The sequence below is a fragment of the Chlorocebus sabaeus genome, chromosome 2 (genome assembly GCF_047675955.1).
Source record: "Chlorocebus sabaeus isolate Y175 chromosome 2, mChlSab1.0.hap1, whole genome shotgun sequence".
NCBI classification, from domain to species: Eukaryota; Metazoa; Chordata; class Mammalia; order Primates; family Cercopithecidae; genus Chlorocebus; species Chlorocebus sabaeus.
In genome coordinates this window covers 38,047,039-38,070,384 of record NC_132905.1, presented here as the reverse complement: position 1 = coordinate 38,070,384, position 23,346 = coordinate 38,047,039, and the positions used below count along the sequence as shown (strand labels likewise).

General features: G+C 49.6%; 1 protein-coding gene across 3 annotated transcripts; it reads right to left on the bottom strand.

The window, feature by feature from the left end:
* CCM2L (CCM2 like scaffold protein) lies at positions 1-22,884 on the bottom strand. Of its 3 annotated transcripts, XM_037982900.2 has the most exons (10): positions 22,763-22,884; positions 18,124-18,291; positions 15,004-15,087; positions 14,725-14,908; positions 13,519-13,979; positions 10,128-10,263; positions 7,067-7,130; positions 3,859-3,988; positions 3,147-3,285; positions 1-1,993 (listed from the first exon to the last, which is right to left on the bottom strand). In XM_037982900.2, the coding sequence occupies exons 1-10, from the start codon at positions 22,790-22,792 to the stop codon at positions 1,671-1,673; spliced, it is 1,719 nt and encodes a 572-aa protein (XP_037838828.1). In that variant the 5' UTR covers positions 22,793-22,884; the 3' UTR covers positions 1-1,670. The 3 variants fall into 3 exon arrangements, with proteins under 3 accessions (XP_037838828.1, XP_037838832.1, XP_037838830.1); XM_037982904.2 differs by lacking the exon at positions 10,128-10,263 and having other exon boundaries at positions 13,668-13,979; XM_037982902.2 differs by lacking the exon at positions 15,004-15,087.
* Positions 22,885-23,346: the final 462 nt, after the last annotated feature.

The following is a 23,346-nucleotide window of genomic DNA, read 5'->3' as shown; positions in this document are numbered from 1 at the left end:
AACCTGTCTCTAAAAATTTTATTTTTTTAAATTAAAAAAATTACAGAATAAAAGCAGCAATAGAATGAAATTCTTATATATACCATTCATGCAAACACACACACAAAGCACTGTGTAGTTTAGGTACAGGGACATATATCAGCACATAGGGTTAGATGCTCATGGTAAAGAGGGAAAAGGAGTGTGGGGAACATGTGGATTGGGAGAGGGGAAAACATCAGAAGGACCCTACATGGACCAGTGATAATGGGATGATCATTTACCACAAACCAAGTATGAATTATGGAACTCTTTGGACCTGGAGTCCTAATAATATTTTTTTAAAATTGCTAACAGTACCTATTTTATGGTGTGTACAATGTGTCTGGCCATGGAAGCCTTTGCAAGGTTTTACATATATATTTTGGCTCTCCTGTGTGGGTCTCTGGTCTCCTCTCAGGCCTCGTTCCTTTTAGCTTTCCAGCCTTTACTCAGGCTGTGCTGAATGCTGTCCTCATCCTGACTTCTCTACCTCTCCAACTTTGCCTTCATATTTCTTTGGCTACCCCAGACTCCCAGATGGCTGCCTATGGAGTCTTGGCTATTTCTGGTTTGGGACTTGAGCACAGAGCTAGGCTGTAACAAGGCTGCAAGGGGACAAGTATTGTTTCTTCCTCCCAAACAGTGAGCTCCCCTGAGGGTCTTCTGAATAGCTCACCCCTACCTCAGTTGCAGGAAGATGCACCCAGGCATCTTTTGCTTATTACCAGGCAAGAAAGGTAAACTGAGTCAGAAAATGTTTGATGTGGAAAGGAATATTTCTTAAGCACTTATCGTGTGCTAGACTCAGCTCTAAGGTCTTAACCCTCAGTAATCCCTATGGCCACCCTGTTAGATGGATGGGGGCTGAGCTCACTGGACGGATGGGGAAATGGGAGCACACAGAGGTTATGACACTAACCAGATAGAGGCTCCAGGTCGGCCTGGCTCCAAATCCAAGAGTTGAACGAACACCTTGTTTGGGGTCTTGAGGCCAGAATGGGACCCAGATTGCCCCCGAGTCAACCCTGGTGGAGGAAACCGTCTACTCCACACTGACTGTACAAGTCAGGCATCAGGGGATGGGAGACCCTGACATTTAGAGCCTTAAGAAGACCTTCTACACTATTTAGTATGGTCAGTTTGAGGTCATATAAGGAGAATCAGGAGATTCCCTCAAGCCCTTTCCCCTCTTTTTGAACCATTGTTTTCCAATCTGTAAAATAGGACCCAATTCTGGAAATTCTTTTCTCAGTCTGCCAGCAGGTGGAGCCCACTCTTCATGCCTTCTTCAGCCTCCAGAAAGCTGCGGCGTCCCAGGGAGGTGGTGTTCTGGGGCCGCGCCCTCTGGGCTTCTGGGACAAAGCAGGATCGCTGCCCAGCCCCAGCCTGGCAGAGCGGCACGGGAGCCCCGGGTGACTGCCCCGGTCTTTAGGGCCCGGCTTCGCTCGCCTGCTGCAGGACACTCTCGGTACTGCAGGGTCCCGGGCCCCAAAGGCAGGGAGCGAGACCCTGGAGTGAAGACGCCCCCGCCCCCGCCAGGTGTGATGAGCGGGCCCTGGGGACAGGGTCTCCCCCGGGGATAGGGTCGCCCAGGCAAAGCTGAGACTCGGAGGTGGGCTGCGGGGCCACACCGTCCGCAGGGGCGGTGGCTACAGGTAGTTGTCTTCGGCAGCGTCGCTCCCGCCCCTGGAGCCCCGGGGCTCATCCTCCTCATCGTCGTCGTTATCGTCGTCATCGGGGGCCAGCGCCTCGATGTCGTGCGTGATGTCAGCCAGCAGCCGGTGGAAGGCCTGTACCTCGGGCCGCTGCGCCGCGCCATCGTAGCTGCGCACTGCAGAGGCCGACGTGGAGCTCATGCTGCGCTTGATGCGGCCGAAGCTGTCAGTGAGGATGCCGCCCTCGCGGATGCCCACGCCCTCCAGGAAGCCCTCGAAGTAGCCGATGTCCTGGTCCGGGATGAAGGGCCGCATCCCTGTGAGCCGAGGGACGTGGTGAGTTCTCAGGGCACGGCCCCTTTCCCTCCCACAGGTGAAGCGTCCTCTCTGCAGATCAGGGTGCAAATCCCTGTTGTCACTCACTGGCTGTGTGGCCTTGCCCAAGGTCCTTAACTCTGAGCCAGCCAATAACAGCACAGCGCTCAGCACACAGTGAATGCTCACTACATACTACATTACTGTACTTTTATTATTATTATAGCCTCCGCCTCCTGGGTTCAGCGCCGCCTCAGCCTCCCAAGCAGCTGGGATTACAGGCGCACACCACCATGCCCTGCTAATTTTTGTATTTTTAGTAGAGACAGGGTTTCATGTTGGCCAGGCTGGTCTTGAACTCCTGACCTCAAGTGATCCGCCAGTTTCGGCCTCCCAAAGTGCTGGGATTACAGGTGTGAGCCACCTTGCCAGGCCTATTTTTGTTGTTATTATTAGTACCATCATTACATTCCCATTGATTAATTATGTTGAATCTCATTTTCCTCACCTGTAAAACTGAGATAATTGCACCTGTTCTCTGGGTAGGGATGTGAGGATTAAATAACAAGGTACTCAGCACATACTGAGCACCCTGTAAACAGTTTGTTTTATTTCCATTCCTACTTACTAGCTATGTGACCTCAGTCCTTTACTTTGTTACTCTGAGTCTCAGTTTCCTCACCTGCAAAATGGGGACCAATAATAGTATCTACTTCTCAGAACTGGGGGCATTCAATGAGATGATGCTTGGCATATGGTAACTGCCAAGCACATGTCAGCTTATTTGTACTATTCCTCCTATGATTAGCCCTCCTTACTAGATGTGTGACCTTGGACATGTTCTTTAGCCTTTCTGAGGCTCAGCTTCTGCGTGGGGTAAGATGGGGAAGAATCAGTCCCTCTCCCAGCTTTGCTGTGCAGATGAAATGGCCACACCACTACTTAGTTCTTCTTATCAACAGTGTCTCCCAGCACTGACAAGTCCTTTCCCTACTCTGCACCTTGAGCTCCTCATCTGCCCTGCGAATCTCATGATCTGGGTTTCATCAGAGGCTGAAGGATAAGGAGAAAACATTCAAACCCAGGTGCCTGACTGGGATGGCAAGGACCAAGCGGGGGCCCTAGCTGACCTCTGGGGGTGCAGGGGGCACTCACCGAGGAGGAGGAACTTGCGCCGGTCTCCATAGAGCTTCAGCAGGCCTGTGCAATAGTCCTGGATGGGCAGCCCCAGCCGGTACTCCCGCAGCAGCAGCGCAAATTGCTGGATCTCGAGGGGCCCCAGCTTACTCCGCAACTATGTGGGGGACACCATTCAAGATCAATCCCAGGGAGCAGCCCCACCCAACCCCTGCCTGAAAGGCCCAGAGCCTTCCCTAAGGGCATGTTTGGCCCAGCTCTCCTCTGAAAACCTTCCCATGGGCTACTCAGAGGACATCTAGATCCCTTAGGCTGCATCTAAGAATAGGATGTGTACTCAAGCTGCTGAGTGCAAATCTTGACCCCTTCGCTGAATCAGCTCTGTGATCTTAGATAGTTGACAGCTTCATGATGCTTGCTTTTCTCATCTGCAACGTGAGGATAATGATGGCATTTTCCTCTTGGTGTTGTTGAAAATATTAAAAGAAATAATGCATGAAAGGTGCTTAGAATGATGCCTGGTATACAGCAGGCACTCAATTAATGCCAGCTGACATTAGTTAAGGCCTTTCACAAGCTGGCCTCAGTTTACTCTCCTAACCTCATCTCCTGCTCTGACCTCTGAGGTCTTCTACTTAGGTTATGTCCACCGCCATGTGCAATTCCCAAAATGTTTACTCCAGTCTCCAGGACTTTGCTTGTGCCATTTTCACCACCGGCCCCAGCTCACCGTGACCATGTAATCCTGTAACTGCTCCAAGCCCAGACCGCTGTGGTCGCTGCCGCTGCAGTGGGAGCCGTGAAAAGAAGGTGTGGACGTGCCGCTGTAACATGCTTCAAAGGTGTCCTGGGAGCCATTGCTGCAGGCACAGGAAGAAGGGCCTTCACTCCCCTCCCTCCAGCTCCTCGCCCTCGGGCAGGCTGAAGGTAGGAGGCCTCATCCTAGACTGCACGCTGGCCTCCAAGGCCTGGCACACCCTGGCCCCTGGCACCTCTCAAGCCTCATCTCTCACTGTGCTTACCTTTGCCTTTGCTCTCTGTGCTCCGTGCCCCCGCCCCCGCTCCCTTTCTCCTTCTTCCTCTACTATCTCCTCATCCCTGGGTGTTTGCACCTGCTGTTCCCTCTGCCTGGATTGCCTCCTTTCCCCTCCCTTTTGCTCAGCGAACTCGTACTTATCTCATGATCTTAAATGTCATCTCCTCAGGAGAGTGTTCCCTAATTCCCCTAGGTTGGGTTAGAACCTCTGTCGAACGTGCTCCCTCAGTCCATGGCTTACCTGTGACATGCATGGCCTTTCCAGGTACCCCCAAGCATCCTGTCTGACCAGTCTCTCCCTCACACCATTTGCCACAGCCACAGTGGCCACCTGCTGCTCCTCAAACCCACTAAGCTCTATCCTGTTCAGAATTTTTTTTTTTTGAGACAGATTCTTGCTCTGTCACTGAGGCTGGAGTACAGTGGTGTGATCTCGGCTCACTGCAGCCTCCACCTCCGCCTCCCGGGTTCAAGCGATTTTCATGCCTCAGCCTCTTGAGTAGCTGGGACTACAGGCATGTGCCACCCGGCCAATTTTTGTAGTTTTTGTAGAGACGGGGTTTCACCATGTTGTCCAGGCTGCTCTCAAATGCCCATCTCGGCCTCCCAAAGTTCTGGAATTACAGGCATGAGCCACCACACCTGGTCAGCTCAGGATTCTTACTTTTGCTCTTCCCCCTTTCATCCTCCAGGCCTCAGTTCATGTGCCATCACCTCTGAGAGGCCCTCCTGACTCTCCAGCTGAGTTGGGATCCCCCTCAGCCTCTCTTATAACACCCTGAGCCTCCCTTTAGTACTTATTATCATTAATGATTGTTACTGTTAAATTGTGATTTCACTGCCTCCCATGCTAGATTGTAAACTTCACAAGAGCAGGAACCTTGGTTTTCTTCATTTGTTGAACACCTACTATGTGACAGGCCCAGGTTTTGCCCTCTGTCTTGTGTCCATCTGTATCCCCAGCATACAGCACAGTGCCTGGCACATAGAAGGTACTCAAGAAATATTGCTTAATAAAAATTCAACCTTGGGCTCCTGCCTCCTTGTCTCCAAATTGTTCCAGAACCATCCTCCATTATTACCTACAAAGAAGCAGTGTAGCTTTGTGGTTAAGGGACTGGACTCTGGAGCCAGCCTTCTTCTGTTCAAATTCCAGACCTACAACTTACTAGGTGCTTGACCTTGGGAAAACTAAACTTAATTTCTCTATTTCTCAGTTTTTCCATCTGTAAAATGGTATAATAATAATTGGTATCATCATGAGAATTAGAGGAGTTAATATTTGTAGAACACTTAGAATTATAGGCTATAAGCAATAAACAGTAACTGCTGTAATGTTACTATATTGATGAAAAAATAAAGTGCTTTATAGAACAGCACTTAGTACATAGCAAGCTCAATGTTCAAATGCTATTATCATTATTTTATCTCTCCAGTAGATATCTGGTTGTTTAAAGACTAGCCTAAGGGCACACAGTATGAGGAAGGCAAATCTATTGCCACTAAAAAGGAAAACACAGTAAGGGATATATCACTGGCAGAGGCTGCTACCTGCCAAACCGAAGCCCTTAGTAACATGACTAGGTGATCAACCAGTAACCCAGGACTTTTTTGGTTTTAGCACTGAAAATCCCATATCCCGGGGAACCCTTCATTCCTGAGCAAACTGGGATGGCTGGTCATCCTAAACAGAACCTTGGGTAATGTTCCCAACTGAATTGTTTAACATTTTATTTATTTATTTATTTATTTGTTTGTTTAAATAGAGACAGGGTCTCCCTATGTTGCCCAGGCTGGTCTCAAACTTGTGGACTCAAGTGATCCTCCTGCCTTGGCCTCCCAAAGTGTTGAGATTACAGGTGTGAGCCACCGCAACTGGCCTGAATTTATTTATTTATTTATTTATTTAATTTTATTTTTATTTTTTTTTGAGATGGAGTCTTGCTCTGTCGCCCAGGCTGGAGTGCAGTGGTGCAATCTCAGCTTACTGCAAGCTCCGCCTCCTGGGTTCACACCATTCTCCTGCCTCAGCCTCCCAAGCAGCTGGGACCACAGGTGTGGGCCACCATACCTGGCTAATTTTTGTATTTTTGGTGGAGACGGGGTTTTGCCATGTTGCCCAGGATGGTTTGGAACTCTCGGGCTCAAGCGATCCACCTGCCTCAGCCTCCCAAAGTGTTGGGATTACAGGTGTGAGCCACTGCATCTAGCCTGAAATATATATTTTTTTAATCCTAAATTTTTCAGCTTTGCTTGCAGCTAGTGATGGCTACGTAACAAAGTTCTGGCCTATGAGATATAAGCAGAAGTCATCAGGTGGGAATCTGGCAGAACTCTTTAAAGAGGCCCCTAGCATGCTACTGTGATGGCTGGAGCTACAACCACCATCTTGGTCCATGAGGTGACCTTGAGGATGGCTGCAAGTCCTGAAGAGGGTAGGGGAGGAAAAGAGAAACCTGAACTCCTAACAACCATGAAATGTTGAATTGCTGCTCTATTTTATGTCAAAGATAAGAAAAAAAAAAAAAAGTTCTATCTTGTTTAAGATATTCTTTTTGGGAGTTTTCTATTACATGAAACCAAAATTAAGCCAAAATGATTTTTTTGGCATATAGCTATCTATGATTTTGGTTTCTGCAGGCTACTGTGCCTGGATGACTGGGAGAGAACCACAGGCCTGTGTGGACCCACATCTGAGTTCTGGTGTCTCGTGGGTCTCTCAGGGGCCTAGATCCTGTGAGTTTCCAGAGTCAGGGAGCTCAGTTTACCTCCCCCTGTTAGTGCCCAGTGTCTCAGCACATATCAAGGTTGGGTCACCTTCTCCTACCCTCTCTAGACTAGTGACCCGGTTTGTGCAGGGGTAGGGGAGCAGGGTGGAGTCCCTGACAGGGGCTGTACTCACAAGGAGCTGCAGCAGCTGAAGTCGGCATCATAGGCATACGTCCCATCTGTGCGGCAGCTCTCACCTAGGACCAGTAGGCAGAGGGAGTGTGAGAGGCAGCAAAGCAGGGATCAGCATCCCCAGCTCCCTGAGGCCCCGCCCTCAGTCTCAGCCTGAAGTCTAGTCCTGCCCCTGACACCAACACACAGCAGACCCTGGGGAACTCCCCTCCCCTCTCCTGATCCTCAACTTCCCCGACATGGGGACAATACCACCCCCTGCCTACCTCACGGGGGGCCTTGGGAACAGCAGATGAGGAAACATGTGAGGGAATATTTTATAAACTGTGTGTTTCAGGCAAGACAAAAAAAAAAAAGAAAAAAAAATTTGTGGCTCACGCCTGTAATCCCAGCACTTTGGGAGGCCAAAGCAGGAGGACTGCTTGAGCCCAATAATTCAAGACCAGCCTGGACAACATAGAGAGACCCCATTTCTACAACAACAACAAATTTAGCTGGGTGCGGCAGTGCACGCCTGTGGTCCCAGTTACTTGGGAGGCTGACATAGGAGGATTGCTTGGGCCTGGGAGGTCAAGGTTGCAGACAGCCATGATTGCACCACTATAGTCCAGGCTGGGTGACAGAGCAAGACCCGGAAAAGGAAGAAAGAAAGGAAGAAAGGAAGAAAGAGAAAATAAGAAAGGAAAGGAAAGGAAAGGAAAAAAAGAGAAAGAAAGAAAGAAAGAGAGAGAGAGAGGGAGGGAGGGAGGGGAGGGGGAAGGAAGGAAGGAAGGAAGGAAGGAAGGAAGGAAGGAAGGAAGGAAGGAAGGAAGGAAGGAAGGAAGGAAGGAAGGAAGGGAAATTTGTGAAGGGGAAGGATCTGAAAACTTTCAGAGCAAAGAAACACCAAGTATGGAGAGCTTGCGCTCTTCCTAGTCCTGTTCTCATTTAGCTGGTTATTAGCCCTACCCTTTCTGATCTCTGATCACTCAGTGTCACTTCCTTACCCTCCAGGTGGGGTCAGTTCCTCATTATATGTTCTCCCGGCACAGTCTGTGGTTATTTATTTATTTATTTAGAGACAGAGTTCCACTCTTGTCGCCCAGGCTGGAGTGCAGTGGCGCGATCTCTGCTCACTACAACCTCCACCTCCCAGGTTCGGTTGATTCTCCTGCCTCAGCCTCCCGAGAGCTGGGATTACAGATGCCTGCCACCACGCCCAGCTAATTTTTGTATTTTTAGTAGAGACGGGTTTTCACCATGTTGGCCAGGTTAGTCTTGAACTCCTGACCTCAGGTGATCCACCTGCCTTGGCCTCCCAAAGTGCTGGGATTACAGGCGTGAGTCACCTGTGCGGCCTGTGGTCATATATTTATTTGTGTACTTATTTAATTACTGTCAACCTGCCTCCACTAAGTAAACTTCATGAAGACAGGACCACCTCTGGTTTTGCTCACCAGAATAACCTACGGATTAGCACTGGATCTGACTTACTAGGTGTTCAATAAATATTTGCTAAATGAATGAATTTGTTGAAATATTTGTTGAATTATCTAATGTATCTGCCCATCATCCTTGTGAGAGTTGAACTAACCCAGCTTCCCAACAAGCACAGCTCCCACAGATGCAAGGGTCTTCGGAAGACAAGAACCAGCACTCTGTTGCTGGTACCATGCTGCGGGAGACAGTGGCTGGGGGAATTCACCCACGGGCCTGAAGGCAGCATGGGGAGTGAGGTTGTTGCTGATAGAAGCTTCAGAATCAGACAGACCTGGGTTTGAATCCTCACTCTGCCACTTCCCAGCTGTGTGACCTTGAGTAATTTATTAAGTAATCTGAGCCTTAATGTCTTCATCTGTAAAACTGGAATCCTGACTGGGCACAGTGGCTCATGCCTGTAATCCCAGCACTTTGGGAGGCTGAGGCAGGCAGATCACGAGGTCAAGAGATCAAGACCATACTGGCCAACTAACACGGTGAAACCCCGTCTCTACTAAAAATACAAAAATTAGCTGGGCATAGTGGCACACGCCTGTAATCCTGGCTACTCAGGAGGCTGAGGCAGGAGAACCGCCTGAACCTGGGAGGTGGAGGTTGCAGTGAGCCAAGATTGCACCACTGCACTCCAGCCCGGGCAACAGAGTGAGACTCCATCTCAAAAACAAAACAAAACAAAACAAACAAACAAACAAACAAAAAAACTGTAATCCTAAGGCCTCACAGAGTTCTTTCATGCCTTCAAAAAAATACTTTGTGAGTATCTGATGTACCCAGTTTCAGGACAGGCAAGGTTGCTATGAAGACATGGCACATTGGTATGGTGCTTGGCACACAACTGGTGCTCAACACATGCCTCTGTTGATCTCATTCTCCTTCTAGTCCTTGACTGTATCAAGGACCCATCTGGAAATCTTTGTTTGGCCTTAGGGTCTTAGTGGGATCAATGGCTCAGTAAACAGACGATACATGTGCTTAGGTTTCTGCAATACAGGGACACAAAAACAAAAGGGGGAGAGAAGAGTTCAACTCTAGGGGGCTTGTTCTGAATTTGGCAATCCAAACATCTTTGAAGAAGCTAAGTTTGAGATCATGATGAAAACTGATGGCTGGGTGCAGTGGCTCACGCCTATAATTCCAGTACTTTGGGAGGCTGAGGTGGGTGAATCATGAGGTCAGGGGCTTCAAGACCAACCTGGTCAAGATGGTGAAACCCTGTCTCTAAAAAAAAAAAAAAAAAAAAAAAAAAAACCAAGCGTGGTGGCACACGCCTGTAATCCCAGCTACTCGGGAGGCTGAGGCAGAGAATTGCTTGAACCGGGGAGGTGGAGGTTACAGTGAGCTGAGATTGCATTACCATACTCCAGCCTGGGCAACAGAGAGTGACTCCGCCTCAAAAAAAAAAAAAAAAGAAAAGAAAAGAAAAGAAAATTGACATTTCACCTACAATTACATTTCACCTGTAATTATGGCAGAGATCAGGAACCCTAAAGACCTTCATCAACCCCAAGTCCTGGGACATCTTCCCTCCCCTGGCCTTTTTGGGATGTTTCATAGGAGGGGAGGCCAGGAGTTCTGGTACTCACTGCGGCTGCAGAGCCACGGCCGTTCGGGCGTGGATGTGTAGTGGTAGCCAGCCCGGTCCACACACTCAATACTCTGGTCCCCATAGATGATCTGGAAGACCTGACAGATGAGTGCGCAGGACTCCTCTGCAGCATCCTGGCCCAGGGAGGAGGATAGAGAGCTCAGGTCCTCACCAACGACCAAGATGTTACCCCTGCTTCCTAAAACACAGTGTGAAGATGTGCACAAAGATACACATCTATAGAGCCCTTTAAATTGGCTTTTGAGACTTTTTCCATCAAAATTCTATGGCTACTCTCTGGATCTTATAACCCCTTTACAGAAATCAGTGACAACTCTAACTCTTGTGCCATGAAAAATGTACCCCAGATTTCTGGAGGATTCATCAGCCTTCCTGATGCCCTTCTAAGTCTTAATTTACTTTAATGTATAGGTATGGAAACTGAGGCCCAGTGAGGGGAAGTGATTAGTCAGGATTAGAATCCAGTTCTCCTAATAGCTAGTAGGAGAAGGGATGATTAAATGTATCAAAATTTTAGGCTCAATATAGTTACTAACACTGGAAGCCATATTTAGATATGAGCTTCCTAGCATTCAGTGTGAAAATTGAAGCAGGGTAAATAAAATTCAGTCTCTGATAGAAGGAAAGAGTTTCAGTTATTGGGTAAAACTTTTTTTGAGACTGCAAATTTGAATAGGAATTTACCTCTTTATGCCTTAAGCAAGACACAGAGAAAGCCAGTAATTGATGAAGAGACTGTCTTCATGAAGTTTTTCTCTAGGTTGTGTCTCTAAAAAGGCCCAAGCTAATGGATGGTTGGATACAAAAAATAAAAATGAAAAAGTCCAAAGAATAAATTAAAATGTAACTTCAGGATAGGCATTTTGGGATAGTGGGTGTGTCCTAATAATTAAACCAGGACTGATCCTTACCATAAACCTACAAAATAGACAGGGCAAAGAGGATCCTTATTTTATAATCAAAGATGCTGAGACTTAGAGTGGTTAAGTGACTTGCCTAGGCTCACACAGCAGGTTCATGGCATTAGTACCAGCACCCAAGTTTTGTTTCACTCTAACTCCTATATCCTCCTTGGAACCAGGATGACTCAGATAAGAAGCCAGATGCTCAGACAACCCTGGAAAGCAACTTTTTTTTTTTTGAGATAGAGTCACACTCCGGTCGCCCAGTAGCACAATGATGGCTCACTGCAGCCTCAACTTCCTGAACTCAGGTGATCCTCCCACCTTAGCCTCCTGAGTAGCTGCGTGACAGGCACACACCATCACACCCAGATAATTTTTTGTATTTTTAGTAGAGATGGGGTTTTTCCATGTTGCCCAGGCTGGTCTGGAACTCCTGGACTCTAGTGATCTGCCTGCCTTGGCCTCCCAAAGTGCTGGGATTACACTCACTTCACAAATTCCAACTTAGTCCTATTGTGTGGCTGGCACTGGGCCAGCTTCAGTACCCAAAAGCCCTCACAGTCCAGTGGGATGAACAGGGCACGCTGTTGGCTTTGTCTGGAATCCTATTTCCAGCCACAGAGGAAGTGGGCATGGTGGCTGGAGTACAAATGGCCTTGTAAGCAATTGTAAGGATGTTAGCTTTTACTTGGAGTGAAATGGGAAGCCACTGGAAGATGTGGAGTTAGGGACATGATGTGACTTACGTGTTAATGGGACCACTTTGTGTGGGGGAAGAGACTGTCAGCGAGGGCTGAACCAGTCAGAGGGTGACCACAAGATTCAGGTGAGAGAAAACAGGTGATGAACCTGGGTGGGTACAGGGGGAGGGTAGGGAGAAGCAAATGGATTTTGATGTTTTTTTGTTTTGTGATGGAGTCTTGCTCTATTGCTTAGGCTGGAGTGCAGTGGTGTGATCTTGGCTCACTGCAACATCTACCTCCCAGGTTCAAGCGATTCTCATGCCTCAGCCTCCTGAGTAGCTGAGATTAAAGGCACCGGCCACTAAGCCTGGCTAATTTTTGTATTTTTAGTAGAGATGGGATTTCGTCATGTTGGCCAGGCTGGCCTTATTAACTCCTGAACTCAGGTGATCCACCCACCTTGGCCTCCCAAAGTGCTGGGATTACAGGCTTGGTTATGTTTGAAAAATAGAGCCAACAGGATTTATCAACAGAGTGGATATCGGGTGTGTGTGAGATAGAGAGCACGAGAGGCAGCCAAGGCCCACTGCAAGGTTTTGGCCCGACCAATGTAAGGACACAGCTGCTATTAATTGTGACAGGGAAACCAAGGGAGTAGCGGGTTTGGGGGAGGAGTTTGGAGCTCAGCTTTGGATGTGTTGGGTTTGAAACAGTCATTAGATCTTCAGATGCAGATCACCTAGAAATGGGTAGATGACGGATAGATGGAGGAGGGAAGAGGATCAAGAACATAATCTGAGGCACTCCAACTTCTGGAGAAGAAGAGGAACCAGCTAGGTAGGAGAAAAGCCTGGAGAAAGTGGGGAGCTGGAAGCCAAGTGAGGAAGTATTTCAAGTGGAGAGAGACAGCTGTGGCGTCTGAGTTTACTGGTTATTATCTGCCTCACCATCTAGATAGGAACTATGTCTGTTTCATTCACCACTGTTTTTATACAGAGGGATCTGGTGGTCCAAGATCAGAGGAAAAGCTTAGAATGCTCAGAAATTGAAGGTGTCTGCACGACTGTGAGCTCCCTAAGGATGGACACCAGATGTCTTTTTCACGTCTGTATTCACAGCACCTAGCCCATTGCCTCGCCCAGAGCTGGCACTCAATAAACACGTTCGGATGAATAAAAGCAAGGGTGAATGAAGAGGATGGGGGAGGAAGACGGGAAGATGGAAAAAGGAAGAATGGCAGGAAGGCTTCTGCCTTGGGTGACCGTCTTAGTTACCAAGAGTACTGGCTCTGAATTTCCTGGATTTGAACCTTAAAACCACCACATGCTTCCTGTGTGACCTTGCCACCTATGGATCTCAGTTTCCTTCTCCATAGAATGGGGATACAGTAGTTGTAATATTTGCCTCCAGAGGTTGCTGTGAGAATTAAATGAGTTGATGCAGCCCTGTGTCTGGCAGGAGCTGGCCCTCGATTGAAGCTGATTAGTGTCCTCGTGAATGTTACTGTGGTGGGGCCAACACTGACAACGCAGGAGAACGAACGGACTGGAGGTTAGATCTAGTTTGTTTTGGCCATTTTGAGAGTTCGTCCCATTGAAGGAGTCAAGGGGAGATGCCCTGGAGGTGTCCAGGTCCGGAGTTTAGGAGCCATTAGGTGAGGGAGGTGCAGGGAAAAGGCAGAGGCAGACCCCAGGAACCTGGTGGGTGGGTGGGGGCAAGGTGGGGGGAAAGCAGCGTTCCCGAAGCCGGGCATTGGGAGCGGGCTGTCCTCGGGGCTCACCCTGTTGGCTACAGCCAGGATGACCAGGTTGCAGTAGGCGTCGGGGCTGGGGTCCTGCGGGTCAAGCGGGTTGGGACCGGGGTGGCGCCTCTCCCAGCTGCCACCGCCACTGCCCGCCTGCCTCCGCTCCCAGCTGCCGCCCGGCTTGCCTGCACCGCCGCCGCCTGCGCTTCCGTGCCGCCGCTCCCAGCTGCCGCTGAACGTCTGCCGCCGCTCCCAGCTGCCCGACGCCCGCGCCCCGACGCGCTGGCGCTCCAGGCTGCCGCCACCGCTTCCCCCGGCCCGGGCCTCCGCAGTGCCCCCACCCCACCCCATCCGCCAGTCCAGGCTGCAGATGGTGTGGCGCCGCTCCGCGGTGCCCACCCGCCGCTTCTCGGGCGCTGCGCCCGGTGGGCCAGGGTCGCGTCCTGCGCCGCCTGGGCTGGCGTCCACGCCGGCCGGCACCGGGTCCACGCCCAGACCTAGGAGAGTCCGGGGAACCGTCAGCCGAGGGGATGCGGGCTCAGAGACGCCCTCCTGAGGCCTGCTGGTGGACCTGACCTCGCAGCTCTGACGTTCCACCGCCGCCTCGCCCAGGGCTTTAAAGTAGCGCGGCGGTTCCCCGCCCATTCCGCTTCCACACTTTCGGGCCCGCCCCCGGTCTCAGTCTCCACCCCTGGCCTCTGGGTGGTGTGGCCGGGTGGCTTCCACGCTCCCCACGCCGCCCGCGCCCCTGGGCTCAGACCTGCCCTCTAAGCAGAGGGTGGTGGTCAGGCTGTCCCCTCCCGAGGGGGCCTTAACTGGGGACCCAATCCCGGGTTTCAGGGACCGCCCCCTTGGATTCTGACTTTCCGCCTCTCCTCAGCCCCGCCCCCGGACTCAGGCCCCGCCCCCAGCCCGAGGGTGCACTCTAGCCTCAGAGCCGGGTGGTAACTGAGGATCCAGCCTTAGCCTCAGGTCTTGGGCTTCTCCACCCTCTCCGTGCTCCACCACCTGGCCTCAGTGTAGAGGCTCAGGCCACCCACCTTCATCCTCAACCTCAGGCCCTGTCTGCTTGCCCAGAGCCTCTTCGGCCTGCCCCTGGTCTCAGGGTAGAATGGTCAGGCCTTTTCCAGCTCCTCTGCCCCCGCCGCAGGTCCCTCTCCTCTACACGCACACTTCCTGCCCCTGCCCCGCCCCCGCCCCCGTCCCCGCCCCCGCCCCCGCCCCCGCCCCCGTCCCCCGCACCGGTCTTGAGCACTAGCAGGTGCAGCGCGTCGTCCTGCAGGTAGGAGGCGGCGGCGATCTCGTGCGTAGGGATTCGCAGGATGAGCTCTTCGTTGTCGCGCCAGGTGAGCAGCAGGCAGCGGGCAGACAGGCTCAGGATGCTGTCCTGCTCCGCCGTGGTCTTCAGCGGCAGCTCCTTCAGCTGCTGCAGGGAGGGGCAGATTTCGAGTTCCCGGGATCCGCAGGTAGAAGAGGGAGAAGGGGACGAGATCCTGCCCTCCTTCCTCCCCAGAGTCTCACCCTAGCGGTGTCTAGCAGCTGCAGGAGCTCGTCCCGACTGGAGGGGTTCAGTGAGGAAGTCACCCAGGTAAGGTGGCCCAGGAACTGTATGGAAATCGTGGTGAGAGAGGGACACAGAGAGGTCACCCTGAAACCTTGAAGAACCCTGGCCTTCTCATTGATGCAGTGCGGATAGATTGAGATAGAAATACATGAATTAATATAACCTGATAATAACTTTTACTGAGCCCATAATAGAAGCCAGGCACAGTTCTGAGCGCTGTCTATATAGTCACTCATTCACCCTTGCTTTAAGGATGAGAAAAACCAAGGCAGGGTGTGGCTAACTAAACAACTTGCCCAGGATTAGGTAGCTAGAGAGGATCAAACTGGGATCCACATGCCAGAACCCACACTCTCAACTGCTGGCTTATATTGCCTTAACACATAGTCATCTAGCTATCAGATTCCATAGGGAAGCAAAAGTTGTTATAATAGCTTGAAAGAACTGACCACCTGTAAATTTCCTCTGGCCTGAGTGGCTCTCTCTACCCCAAGCATCACTGTCAAATGAATTATGAATCACTTGCCTTCCTTATGATCTTGTTGCAGAAGTCAAATGGAAAGCGAAGAATGTTGGATCGAATTCGTATATCTTTTTGTCAGGAAAAAATAAATCAATAAATTTTTCCTTTACTCTTATATCCTGTTAGCACTTAGATGTTATTCAATATAATAAACTTTTTTTTTTTTTTTTGAGATGGAGTCTGGTTTTGTGGCCCAGGCTGGAGTGCAGTGGCGTGAGCTCACTGCAAGCTCCGCCTCCCGGGTTCACGCCATTCTCCTGATTCAGCCTCCCGAGTAGCTGGGACTACAGGCGCCCGCCATCACGCCCTAATTTTTCTATTTTTAGTAGAGTCAGGGTTTCACCGTGTTAGCCAGGATGATCTCGATCTCCTGACCTTGTGATCCGCCCACCTCGGCCTCCCAAAGTGCTGGGATTACAGGCATGAGCCACTGCGCCCAGCCAATAATTAACTTTTTTTTTTTTTTGAGACAGAGTTTCACTGTCACTCAGCTGGGGTGCAGTGGCAAGATATCAGTTCACTGCAAGCTGTCTCCCGGATTCAAGCGAGTCTCCTGCCTCAGCCTCCTGAGTAGCTGGGATTACAGGCGCACACCACCATATCGAGATAATTTTTGTGTTTTTAGTAGAGATGGGGTTTCACCATGTTAGCCAGGCTGGCCTCAAAACTCCTGACCTCAAGTAATCCGCCTGCCTCGGCCTCCCAAAGTGCTGGGATTACAGGTGTGAGCTACCATGCCCAGCCAACTGTTAAAAAATTATTTTTAGTTGTGTTCGTCTAGATGAATGCACCAATCAAACCTTTTCTCTTTTTATTCTGTATCAAATTTCAGTCCTCAATTTTTAAGCAGATTTATTTGTTAGCTTTTCCCTCCACATAGGTTTGCCAGATAAAATATAGGATGCCAGTTAAATCTGAACTTGAAATGAACAATTTTTTTTTTTTTTTTTTTTTTTTGAGGTGGAGTCTCACACTGTCGCCTGGGCTGGAGTGCAGTGGTGCGATCTCGGCTCACTGCAACCTCTGCCTCCTAGGTTCAAGCGATTCTCCTGCCTCAGCCTCCCGAGTAGCTGGGATTACAGGCGCCCACCACCACACCCAGCTAATTTTTTGTATTTTTAGTAGAGACGGGTTTCACCATCTCTACTAAAAGATGGCCAGGCTGGTCTTGAACTTCTGACCTCATGATTCACCCGCCTCGGCCTCCTAAAGTGCTGAGATTACAGGCATGAGCCACCGCACCCGACTGTTGATCAACAATAATTTTTAAGTTGTTTAGTATTTTTAGTCCCTTGCAATATTTGGGACATAATTATGCTAAGAAAGTATTCACTGCTTATCTGAAATTCAGATTTTACTAGGTGGCTGCTTGTTTGCCAGTTCGGACAACCCTACCCCCATATCAATCTTCTTAGGCTAAATGAAGACCCATCATTGTCTCTTCATGGTGTTCATGCCAGGTGCGGTGGCTCACACCTGTAATCCCAGCACTTTGGGAGGCCAAGGTGGGGGCAGATCACCTGAGGTCAGGAGTTTGAGACCAGCCTGACCAACATGGCGAAACCCCAGTTCCATTAAAAATACAAAAAAATTAGCCAGGTGTGGTGGTGTGTGCCTGTAGTCACAGCTACTCAGGAGGCTGAGGCAGGAGAATCGTTTGAGCCCGGGAGGCAGAGGTTACAGTGAGCCAAGATCGTGCCACTGCACTCCAGCCTGGGTGACAGAATGAGATTCTGTCTCAAAAAAAAAAAAAAGAAGAAGAACAAGTACAGCTCCTAAGTGGTGGAAGTCCTTTGTGCCTTGCTGTTAATCTGGACACTGTCCGAGTAACAGCAAGGTCACCGCAGTAAAACCTCATGGGAAATGTGAAAGTTGTCAATCAGAATGGAGTCAGTTATGTTAAAAACCCTGACAAATAGAAGGGAGGATTCTCATGCATGAACGCCTGATAACAAGAACTATGAAAAAGACTGTAAAAACTACCACTTTGCCCAAAGACCATCACAACCTTACACACACACACACATATTCCTGCAAGGACAGTAACTGCTTGTCCAACTTGGAAATGGTGCCATCCTTGTTATTGATCCTTGCAGCCAGGGATAATTATCTCAAAACAATTATGTAATCCTCCTCACTTTTCCTTTAAAAACCTTTGCCTTCCTTTACCTTCTGTATACACAGAGTTTACTATGACACGCATATTCCCATTGCAATGCCTATTCCTGAGTAAACACCATTTTCTTTTAGTGAGTCTCCCTTTCTGTTATGTGGGTTGACAAAAGATAGGACTTTTCCGTGCACAGAACACTCTCCCATCCACTCTACCCTGGGGTAGGTTTTGAGTCCTATGTTGAGATGGGAACACTAAGGAGGTTCAGCAGATGGAGGTCACTTGCTGAGGGTAGGGGCAAGGCTGACATGAACCCAAGCCTCTTTCCCGTGAGCCACAACTTCCCCTGTGTGAGACAGGGCTGCTTAGAACTTGGTGTCAAGGAGAAGTGAAGGTCTCCTCACCCCAAGGTTTTCCCACCCCTTCTCATCCTGCACGCACCTTGACCTCTTTCTCCAGGTAGTCACACAGCAGAATCTGGGGGTCGATGAGGTAGTCAGGGGGATAAAGGGGCATCGAGTGCAGGGGCCGGCGGCTCACGCTGCTCCTACAGGCTGCACGGCGCCCGGCCTTGGGGAACACCAGCCTTCGGATGGGGGATACAAAGCCCTGGGGAGGAGAGGAGGAATGAGAGTAATAACAGTGGTTGCTTTTATTGAGCACTTACTATGCTCACTTTTACTTACATTACCTAATTTAATTCTCACCAAAACTCTGCAGAAGGGGTACCTCTGTAAGTCCCATTTTACAGATGGAAAAACTAAACCCTAGAGAGAAACTAACTGATAAAGTCACCAGCTAGTAGTGGTGGAACCAATAGTTCACTGTGGGCATTCTGGATCCAACGACCTTCTTTCTAAACATCGAGGTGAGAGTGTAGCTCCTGCCAAACAGGTTTGAGGAATGAGTCTAGGCTGGGGCAAATACAGAAAAATATTAGGATTCAAGGCTGGGCATGGTGGCTCACACCTGTAATCCCAGTACTTTGGGATGCCGAGGTGGGCGGATCACTTGAGGTCAGGAGTTGGAGACCAGCCTGGCCAACATGGTGAAACCCTGTCTCTACTAAAAATACAAAAATTAGTTGGGCATTGTGCCAGGAGCCTGTAATCTCAGCTACTCAGGAGGCTGAGGCAGGAGAATCACTTGAACCCAGGAGGCAGAGGCAGAGGTTGCAGTAAGCCAAGATCGAGCCACTGCACTCCAGCCTGGGCAACAGAACAAGACTCCATCTCAAAAAAAAGAAAAAAAAATATATATATATGTATTATATATATATAAAAAATATAAATATATAATATATGTATAATACAGGTATATATACAAATATATATAATATATTTTAGGATTCAATGTGGTGGAGTGGTGGTGGGTGCATTGCTATTTCTGAGGCTATTCTCTGTGCTTTCCTAAAAGTTAGAAATTATTAATAAGTACATTTAAGTAGAATCCAGGGGCACCTGCATAAAAATGGCCTGGATCAAGGTTAAAGGTGCAAATTCTGGGACTCAACCCAGACCAGCCGTCTGAATCTCAAAAGAAAACTTAAGTTCCACCTAGAACAGCATTTCTCAACATGAGATTCCTGGAACAGTAGCACCACCTAGGAATTGAGAGAAATGCAGATTATCGGGCCCCATCCCAGACCCACTAAATTAGAAACTCTGGGAGCAGGGCCCAGCAATTAGGGTTTAACAAGCCCGCCGGGTGCTTCTGATGCATGCTCAAGTGTGAGACTGCACTTTAGAGCAGTCGCTCCCAGCCCTGGCTATCCTTTAGAACTACCTGGGGAAGGTCAGGCACGGTGCCTCACACCTGTAATCCTAGCACTTTGGGAGGCTGAGGCGGGAGGTTAGCTGGAGCCCAGGAGTTCGAGACCAGCCTTGGCAACATGGTGAAACTGTCTCTGCAAAAAATATACCAAAAAAATTCGCCGGATGTGGTGGTATGCACCTGTAATCCCAGCTACTTGGGAGGCTAAGGTGGGAGGATCACCTGAGCCTGGGAGGTCAAGGCTGCTGTGAGCTGCAATTGCAACACCACACACCAGCTTGGGTGACAGAGTCACTACCTTGTCAAAAAAAAAAACAAAACAAATAACCTCCCCCCGCCCCCAACACACACACAAACTACCCGGGGACCTTCTAAAACTTCAGATGTCCAGGTTACACTCCCGACCAACTGAATCAGAAATTCTGGGACTGAGACGCAGGCATAAAATTTTTAATTTTTAAATTTTTTTGAGATAGGGTGTTGCTCCATTGCCCAGGTTGGAGTGCAGTGGCACAATCATAGCTCACTGCATCCTTGATCTCTTAGGTTCAAGAGATCCATCTGCCTCAGCCTTCCAAGTAGTTGGGACTACAGGTGTGTGCTACCATGCCCTGCTAATTTTTTAAATTTTTAGTAGAGATGAGGTTTCACTGTGTTGCCTAGGCTGGTCTTGAAATCCTGAGCTCAAACAATTCTCCTGCCTTGGCCTCCCAGAGGCCAAGGGATTACAGGTGTGAGCCATTGGGGTTAATGAGCTCAGTCCATTAAGATTTTTTAAGCCTTCTTAGGTAATTTCAAAAGGCAGCTCAGCTGAAAACCACCGAGTGAATGTATGGTGTGATTACTTAACTCTTGTAATGAGGCAAATGTGAGTAAGACATCCTCCCTGCCCTCAAGGAGCTCACATTCTTTTCAGGTAAACAGAACACAAGTCCACAAATACATCTGTTCATTTACTCATTCATTCAGTAAACATGTATTCACACCTGTATGGCTGGACTCTGTGCTGGGTGCTGAGGATTCAGTGGAGACCTGGACCCTATCTGTACCTCCAGGGCTTGTGATAAATGACCTAGACTAGTGAGTTTCCAACTTTATGTGCCCTGGAGTTTTGATTCAGTAGGGTTGGGTTGGAGCCTGAGACTCTGCATTTCTACCAAGCTCCCATCTGGTGCTGATACTACTGGTCTGTGCACCACGCTTTGAGTAGCCAGGATCTAAACCAGTGGTTCTCAAAGTGTGGCCCCACAACCGTCAGCATAACCTGTGGGTTATTAGAATTGCAAATTCTTTCTGACTCAGTGATCCTCCCCCCTCTGCCTCACAGTAGCTGGGACCACAGGCATGCACCACCACCACACCTAGCTAATATATATATATTTTTTTTAAAGAGATAGGGTCTTACTATGTTGCCCAGTCTGGTCTTGAACTCCTAGGCTCATGCAATCCTCCTGCCTCAGCCTCCCAAAGTGTTGCCATTACAGGCATGAGTCACTGTGCCTGGCCAGAAATGCAATTTCTTGAACCCCATCCCAGGCCTATTGGCCCAGAAACTGGGGGTAAGACCCAGTGATCTGTGTTTTAATGAGCCCTCAGGTGATTCTTATGGGTACTCAGCTTATGTTAGAACCAATATCATGGGGCCAGGATGGGGTGTGTAGAAACTTTGAGGAATGAGAGGAAACTATCTGGGAGAACGCATGCCAAGCAGGGGGCACAGCATGTGCAAAATTCTGGATGCCTCAAAGGCTGGATGAGGGTGAGCCTGGAGAAACTGTGTACAGTCAGTCTGCCGTGGCTAGATTATGAGATGAACATATCTTGAATGCCAGCTATGGAGCTGGGACTTTGTCTTGCATATGTGCGTGTGTCAGGGGTGGGGAGGTGGTATTTTTGTTGGTAGCCCTGAATGGTTCAGCTCTGCCCACCTGTCCAGCCCCATCTGCCTCACTCTTGTCCCCTGGGCCCCCACTACACAGTCCTCCTTCAGTCCCTCTGGCTTGCTACGTTCCTTCCCACTGTGAGGCTTTTGCACATGCTGTTCCTCTGCCTCAAACGTTCTTCTCTACCCCCTTTCCTTCCACCTGTCAGCTCTCAACTCAAACTGATCAGTCTAGGGCTTGGTACCCTAATATTCTGTCCTCCAGCACTGATCATAGGACCTTCTATGAATTTTTTTTTTTTTAGACAGAGTCTCACTCTGTCACCGAGGCTGGAGTGCGGTGGCATGATCTCGGCTCACTGCAACCTCTGCCTCCTGGGTTCAAGCCTCAGCCTCCTGAGTAGCTGGGATTACAGGCATGAGCCACCACGCCCAGCTAATTTTTGTATTTTTAGTAGAGACGGGGTTTCACCATTGGCCTGGCTGGTCTCAAACCCCTGACTTCAGGTGATCTCCCGCCTCAGCCTCCCAAAGTGCTAGAATTACAGGCGTGAGCCACCGTACCCGGCCCTTCTATGCAATTTTACATTAATTTATTCATTGCTTTAACAAAAGAAATGAAATGCCTGGTGCATAATAGGCATTCAATAAATATCTATTAAAAGAACAAACTAAGAGAAAACATGCATGTATGTCTTGGCTCCCTTCTGAGCCCTCTGTGATTCATGTGGGCACCTTTTAGAACAGCCCGGACCCATGTTTCTGGTGGGGATAGGGTAGAGGGGAGGATGGAAATGGGGGTAAGATGGAAGTTAAAATCAGAGTAGCTCCCTGAACTCCAAAGACAACCAGGTGAGACACCCGGAGAAGCATACCAGAAAACTTCAGAGTCAGAAGGGGTGAGGATCTGGGGGTGGGGGGATGGCTTCTGGCTGACGCCTTACACATAGGCCCTTGTAGAAAGGTGGGGAGGGGCAGGGGAGCAGGTGGGAGACTCAGGCCTGGGTAGGCAACCTCCTATCAGAATTGTCCTGACTGGGTCCTTCTGTCTGGGGCAGTGGCGAGCGGGAGAATGGATCTGCTGGGTGTCTGTCTGTCCCTCTGTCTGAGAGGCTGCAGGAGAGAGCCACCAGGAACACCAGGGAAGCAGATGTGGAGAATCTCTCAAACTAAGTCTGTCTGGCCAGGTTTCCTGGGAAGATCCCTGTCTGTCCGTGTTAGGGATGCCAGAGGCCACTGAGAGTGGAGAAATAGAGAGTTGAGAGCCTGAATGTCTGGCTGCCCAAGAGTGGGAAGGAAGTTACTTCCAAATGAGAAGAAAGACCCCACTTATGCCCCTTGCTACTGACCCCCCACCCTGCCCCAGGTTGCCCCCTTCCCCAACTTTGGGGACATTCCTTGCCTCCCTCCCAACCTCCTACCTACCTTCTTCCCTTTCTTGACTTCATATTCCATGGTGAAATGTCCCCTCTACTTCTGCCACCCTCCTGGCCATCCCCTCCACCCCCCCAACCCAGTTCCTTTGTTCTTTTTCCTGCCTGGTCGGAAACTCCACCAGCCCTGGAGTTCCTGCCCCTCCCATCTGATGGGGAGGGCAGGGGGTGTGGAGGACACAGCCTTGGGACCCTGCAGCTGAAGGGTGGAAGCCCAGGCAGAGCTGTCCTGAAGAGGGAGGCTCAAGGTCTCTAGCCAGAAGACATGTTATTGGGGGAGCTTGGGAATTGGCCAAGGCTAGGAAAGTGTCCCCCACATTTGAAGTCCTAGTTTGGAAAATTCCAAGTTCCAGCCCTACTTCTGCCACTGACCTTGTTGTGTGACCTTGGCAAGGCAAGTCGGTTCCCCCTTTCACAGCCTGTTTCCCCCTGCCCTCTATAGTTGGAAGTAAACACTGCCTCCCTCCCTAGGCTGCTGTGGTGAGAAATGAAAGAGTGGGTGGAAAGTGCCTTATAGAGAGTATTGTAGCCAAGCAAGTTATGATTTTTAAAAATTAATCATTACTCTTAAGGGAG

Excerpts from the sequence above, each read along its gene's own strand:
- CCM2L (XM_037982900.2), bottom strand. The coding sequence starts at position 22,792 with ATGGAATATGAAGTCAAGAAAGGGAAGAAG. Across the intron at positions 18,292-22,762 it reads AAGTCAAGAAAGGGAAGAAG|GGCTTTGTATCCCCCATCCG; the intron begins GTAGGTAGGAGG and ends TCTCCTCCCCAG. Across the intron at positions 13,980-14,724 it reads CCTGCTAGTGCTCAAGACCG|GTCTGGGCGTGGACCCGGTG; the intron begins GTGCGGGGGACG and ends GGACTCTCCTAG.